Here is a 6146-nt window from a genome sequence, read left to right on the forward strand (position 1 = left end):
TGTGGAGGCTAGCACCCAGCTAGCTCACCAGGGGCCTTGGTCTACTGTTTAAACAAAAAAAACCTGGAGGTGGAGGTAGAGGGAGGGGGGGCACAGACCACTGCATAGAATGGTGTCTGAGTCCTGACAGAGTCTATGCTGATGCTGGCCTGCTGTGTCCATACAATCCAACACAATGCAGCACAGGCCCTCACTGCCAAGATCACCTGCTGTATATCCAACCTTCACACCTTCCAGCTATGAAACAATGCAGCTCTTTATGAATGAAGCACTGTAAGGAAAGTTAGTGGGATGGCAATTAAGGTTGGAATACAGAGCTTCATTATCAGAGGCCTTTTGCATTACAGTCCTGCAGGTTTTCTTCAAGTTCTTCTTTGGGTACTTGTCCCCTGATCAGAAAATCCTGATTCAAAAAAATCCTCAACAAGTGTTTGGCTGCTGTTGCAGTATCTTCATCGGCATGAAATAATTTAGTCTATACCTTCAAAATGTTCACAAAGGTGAACAACAAATCATCCTTTTCAGAAATCCCAAAAATGTCAATAAATCCAACAAAAAATAGTTCAGTCTCCAAGAATCTGCAAGACCATTTGTAAATCCTACATGGTGATCCCAGAGGTCCTTTACCTGTGCCAGTCTGCCTACCACTGATTCCCAGTGAAGAAGAGGCAGAGGAGTGTCCCATATATGAGTTCTGTCCAATACAATGGCACATTGTGATCAGAAGGAGACCAAGAACAATCCCCATTCTGACAGTACAGTGCCCATTCTGTTGTAGCTTGTTTGGCTATGAGACAATGCAGTGATACCCTACTATCACCTCACAGATTAGGATTCAGAAATGAATGATGCATAGCAAATAACAAGTTACTCTTTTATTTTAATGACGCAGCAAAATGACACCGTCTTGAAAATATGACAATGCAATGTACAAAAAGTGAAAAAATACAAATAAAACTGCTTTTTTTCAGACTTTTGATACAAATTAGCCTCAACCCTTGAGTCTTCAACCTTGTCTAATAATTAGCCGACTCAATTCACAGAGGAGCTCAGCCGAAACTAACGTTATTGTATTCACGCTGGGTCGTTCAAGTTAATTGATTAAATCCATTAGTGCTTTTCACAGCGCGTTGGCGCGTGCGTCCCGTTTAGCTCGGAGGATGTGGATTCAAGCTCTAATTCTGACAACCTGTGAAAAAAGACCCCCCCACACACACACCCCTTCTCCTACATTATAACACACATATGCACACCACCCCGTCAAAAACTTAGAAAATATACTTAAACACGGTTTATATTGCTGAATAAATGAAGAGTTCATTTGCAAAAACAGATAACTCACTTTTAAAAAATTTAAGAAATGTTTCGGAAAACATATTTTTTCTATTACTAACTTTAGTTGTTATCAATCAATTGAATTTGGGTGACTTTGACTCAGTCAAAATGACATTACTAATAAGAGGTATCTTAAATATATAATTTTATTAAAAATCTATAGGCTATTACAAAGAAATGTGTTTTTTGAAAATGTATAAAAATGGAGATATCTGTTTTTGCAAATGAACTTCTCTGTGGGTTTTAAACATGAAAATATAACTTCCTCGTCACTGCTAACTCCTCATTTATCAAACATCTCAGTCTCTGTTAACTTGGTGAGGCCCTGCGTACATAGCTGCTTCAATCAATTCTGATAGGCTCGTCAGTGCCACAGTATTGATCCAGCTTTTGATTAACCCTCCTGTTATGTTGCAGGCCAAATTGATCCTTTTTAAAGTTAAAAAGTCTAAAAAAAAAAAAAAAAAGAAGTATTTTTCAAAGTATTTTTTGGCTATGAAACTTCTTCTACTTGGCTTAATTAGCGTAAACAACATATAAAATGAAAATGGCTCATTTCACACATTTGCAACCCCCCCTGCATGTTCATATTATGAGTGCATGAGTTATCTTCATTGAACCATGATTTGTGAGAATTACAGAACACCATTGCACTAAATATTGATTTAAATGGTTAGTAATGGAGTTAATAATGAGATTGAAAAGATGTTTATTGGGATTGGATTGGGGTTCTGACACTTTTGGATAATTAAATATGCCCTGAATCAAGTTGACCAAGGAACATTATTGCTGTCCCTGAGTAACGAACATTACAGGAGGGTTAAGATATCAACCTCCATTTGGCTTTTTGTATTTTGAGAGTCAAAACAAAGTCCAAAAGGACCCCTTAAACATTAATATCCATTATAATTTGAAACTGACTTGAAGCGTCTTATTGTGTTATTTTAAAGTTCCCTTTCTGCCCTGCCCCTCATTGTGTATTGACCTTCTCCTCTCTTAACCACTATATACAGTATTAGCAATGTAAAGTGATCGCATTAAGGGACTCGTCTGCCGGTCAAAGCAGTGCAGGTGCAGGTAATACTGCAGGTAAGAGAGTCCGTGTATTGCAGATGCAAGTTCGCCGCTGTCACAGTAATGACATCTATTGTCTGAGTAATGTTGGTTGCCGGTGTCAAAGACGGATATTCATTGAAACTATACATGGGCAGAAAGCACCTGTAATGGCGTCCCATTATATTAAAACGGGATCACACACCTGAAGAGTTTCATTTATGGTGAATACACAACATTTAACATAACTTTACATTCAGTAATAGTAGATTTTCATGACTCACATTCGTATTATCCTGTCATCAGCCCTTTTGAAAATCTGTAAATAAAAAGCTAATTTGATCAGAATGTAATTTATAGACTAATAGGCTATTTATTTGATTGTTTGTCATTCACTTCCGTCACCATAAGTAATGCAATTTCTTCATATTTACAACATTTTTGAAGCCTTGAAATGACTTTTAATCTGAAATTTACAGTTTTGCTATTAATTTTCAAGAACATGACAATTCATTGAAGCCATTCCAACAAATGCATGGGATTAATAACCCTTTTTTTTCTCCTTGTAATATTCAAACAGTTTCTTGTGTTTTTATACCACAGCATGTCTAAATAAAACATAAACTGTTAAAAGCAAACTAAAGAAACATCTAAACTGAATGCCGAAAGTTAACAACTGCAGCCATCATGTGCAAGTTTCTGTGAGTCTGAATCCCTGCTGCAGTTCTGATTGATTTCAATACACTGTTATGGGTGAAGTGTAGCCTACCGCTTGATTTTGTGATCCTCTTTTCTTTTTTTTAAGTGGATGTACTAAAGGTGAGCCCATCACGTGCCTCTTTTGTGTGCGTGTGTGTAGCAAATATTTGCGCGCAGTAATCGTGTAATAAACGCGCCTTGATCATGTTTGTTTCAGTCGTGTAAAATGTACTTTGATAGAGACAGTGGATGACCGATAAGAGCCGAGAGCCACAATGTAATTATCAACCAGGCCTGTCCGCTGACAACTTTGATGTTGTCCTATCAATACCTGGCCTGCCTTTCAGAACCTATTGATTAGATTCCTTCTCTCTCTCTCTCTCTCTCTCTCTCTCTCTCTCTCTCTCTCTCTCTCTCTCTCTCTCTCTCTCTCTTTCTCCCCAGTGGGCAAGGCTATAATTTGATTGTCCTAGATTTTCTTTTTGTCTTTTAAGAGATCAAGACTGAAACTTGAATTGTATCTAGTTAAAGATTGTCTAACATGTAAGGGACTAAAAGCAATCCAAATTTGGGGATCCAAAAGAGAGAAAAGACTCATTGATGCATTTACTGTCTCCTGTTTTCTTTCTTAATCTTTAGTCATTTTAGACTGTGATGTTTCTTTATAAATAAGAACATCAGCCTACTTGTTCATCTCTTATTCACTGTGGATGAATCTGGTTGTGTATGTTTGAGCTCAATCTGGAGCTGAAAAGGGTTATAGACGCCTCTTAAGTTATAGGCAGTCTAATAGTTTAATTGTAGATTATTACACACTCATGACACATCTTTGTATCTGAAGTTTCGTGGGGTCGTTGATAGGGGCGTCAGATGGGCCTATCACCGACCCGAGGAAACACCTGAAATTCACACCTCAAATCCACTCCTCCCGGCCTCCTATTGGCGGAGCTTCTAAATAAATCCGTCACCATGCATCTTCGAGAGGATGACAACGGCCTGCAGCCGACCTAAAGCATCATCACCATCACCACCACCATGCGTTTCAGCCACGAACCCGCAGCTTTCCAGCTTTGCGCAAACAGCGCCATGTTCGACAGTGAGGACTCGGGCTCCGCAGACGGGGAGCAGATGACGGAGGTGCGCTCCCCGAGTTCAGAGCCCTTAAGCCCGCAGTCTGTCAACTCAGACTCCAGCTGCACGAGCCCCGAAGCCAAGTCCACCTCAGCGCAACAGAGAGTCCGGAGGCCTCTGAACGCCTTCATCATCTGGACTAAAGAGGAGCGAAGGAGACTAGCTCATTTGAACCCAGACCTGGAGAATACGGATCTGAGCAAAATACTAGGTAAGACTTTGATTGACTGACTTTAAAGCTCATTACTTGATGCATTGTTGCAAAATTTAAAACTTTGGATTGTGATCTCTTAGAGTTTTATCCCTGAAATATTAAAAATGTTCAATGTATCTTGTAATTTGCTCCAGAAAATGTCACCAGTTTAACCTTAATTCAAAGCAGTTAATCAAAACTAAGAATATTATAATTCAATCTTTCAGTAGTAGCTCTTAAAAAGTTGATTACAGTTCACATATGTTTTTACAAGCTCTAATGGGCCACATTTGTTAAATCAATGCATACACAGATTTTTAACCCAGCTGTTTTTTTTCCTCAGGTAAGACCTGGAAGGCCATGTCTCTGGCTGAAAAGCGTCCCTACATGCAGGAGGCCGAGCGCCTCAGGGTCCAGCACACCATCGACTACCCCAACTACAAGTACCGTCCCCGCAGGAGGAAGCAGCTGAAGAAGAGCTCCAACAAGCCCCCTGGTGCAGAATCCTCAGCCTCCCTCCCTTTGCTTTGCAGCTCAGGCCTCACGATGCCCTACAACCTCTCCTACCTGCTCCAGAATCAACAGCCAACCTACCCCAGCTCACCTGCTTTCCATAACACCCCATCTACATTCAGCAGCCACACAAACACTCCAGTTTACCCCGACCAAGCAGCAGCTGTAGACACTTTCCAAAACAAACCTGAAATGTACCCATCTGTGTACCCAGTGGAACCTCAAGGGTATTATGGCAGCCAGAATGGGTTCATGCAGTATGGTTTCCCCAGTCCTGCGGGTCCACATGTAGATCAAGGGGACTCCAGGGTCTATGGAGGTCTGCTGTGCCCGTCTGGACCCTCCCTGGAGTTTTACCTGGAGCAGGTTCAGCTGGACATGCTGTACGATCTGGACCGCAGTGAGTTTGAACAATACCTAGGTCCAAGCGCTCACAGGCCGGACTCTGTGGATCCCAGCAGCTACACACAGCATAGCAGCCACAAAGAGGAACACACACTGTCATAACAGTACTCCAGCAGCTGTATTTATTTAAAACATCTCAGTGTTTCATTTAAAATGACTAGTAAAAGTGTACATTGTGAGTTCATGCTAAGTTCTTAAAATATTGTTGTAATGTCTTCCAATTTTATCATAATGCACCAATAAATAATTAATACAACTTACAGTGTTCATGTTCTTCTTCCTATCTTAAGAATGCAAACAGACTAAACCTAATGCTCTTGATGTAGCTTAGAAAGCAAACACTTACATGTGACAGATTTTATACAATAAGGTAAAGTCAATGCTTAAAATTCCAGACGTATGCAAGATTTCTTCCCTAATTAGTCAAAAGCAGCAAAAACACTGAATACTACAATCCCCATAATGCAACTTAATGCCAGGCTCTTGATAGACTTTGCATGTAAATTCACCTTTCCATTTAAGTGTAAAACCTTTAAGCCAAAGCTTAGATTGCATCAACATTTAATACTGTTGTGCATGAATGCACAATTTTGCATCCCAGAAGTACATATGAATTTGCAACAATAAAAAAATTACTTTTACTTCTTATTTTTAGATTTTATTGGCAAATCTTATAGCCAAAACTTTACATTTTGACAAAACATTCACACCATAGCCTTTTCCATTTATAACATGATCATGTTAAATGGTTTATATTGGACTAAAATATAGTTGTGCACAGATAAGTGTTAATTATTGTATTCCTTAAAAGTTATCA

General features: G+C 39.7%; 1 protein-coding gene across 1 annotated transcript; it reads left to right on the forward strand.

Moving 5' to 3' along the window:
* The first annotated feature begins 3538 nt into the window (after window positions 1-3538).
* sox32 (SRY-box transcription factor 32) lies at window positions 3539-5585 on the forward strand. The gene is made up of 2 exons (XM_034706667.1): window positions 3539-4429; window positions 4755-5585. Exons 1-2 carry the CDS (start codon window positions 4123-4125, stop codon window positions 5429-5431), a joined length of 984 nt encoding a protein of 327 aa, XP_034562558.1. The 5' UTR covers window positions 3539-4122; the 3' UTR covers window positions 5432-5585.
* Window positions 5586-6146: the final 561 nt, after the last annotated feature.

The sequence above is a fragment of the Notolabrus celidotus genome, chromosome 17 (genome assembly GCF_009762535.1).
Source record: "Notolabrus celidotus isolate fNotCel1 chromosome 17, fNotCel1.pri, whole genome shotgun sequence".
NCBI lineage: Eukaryota > Metazoa > Chordata > Actinopteri > Labriformes > Labridae > Notolabrus > Notolabrus celidotus.

Bases quoted from the DNA above. Each gene is read 5' to 3' on its own strand.
- sox32 (XM_034706667.1), top strand. From the start codon at position 4,123: ATGCGTTTCAGCCACGAACCCGCAGCTTTCCAGCTTTGCGCAAACAGC. The intron at 4,430-4,754 runs GTAAGACTTTGA...TTTTTTCCTCAG, and splicing joins GGATCTGAGCAAAATACTAG to GTAAGACCTGGAAGGCCATG.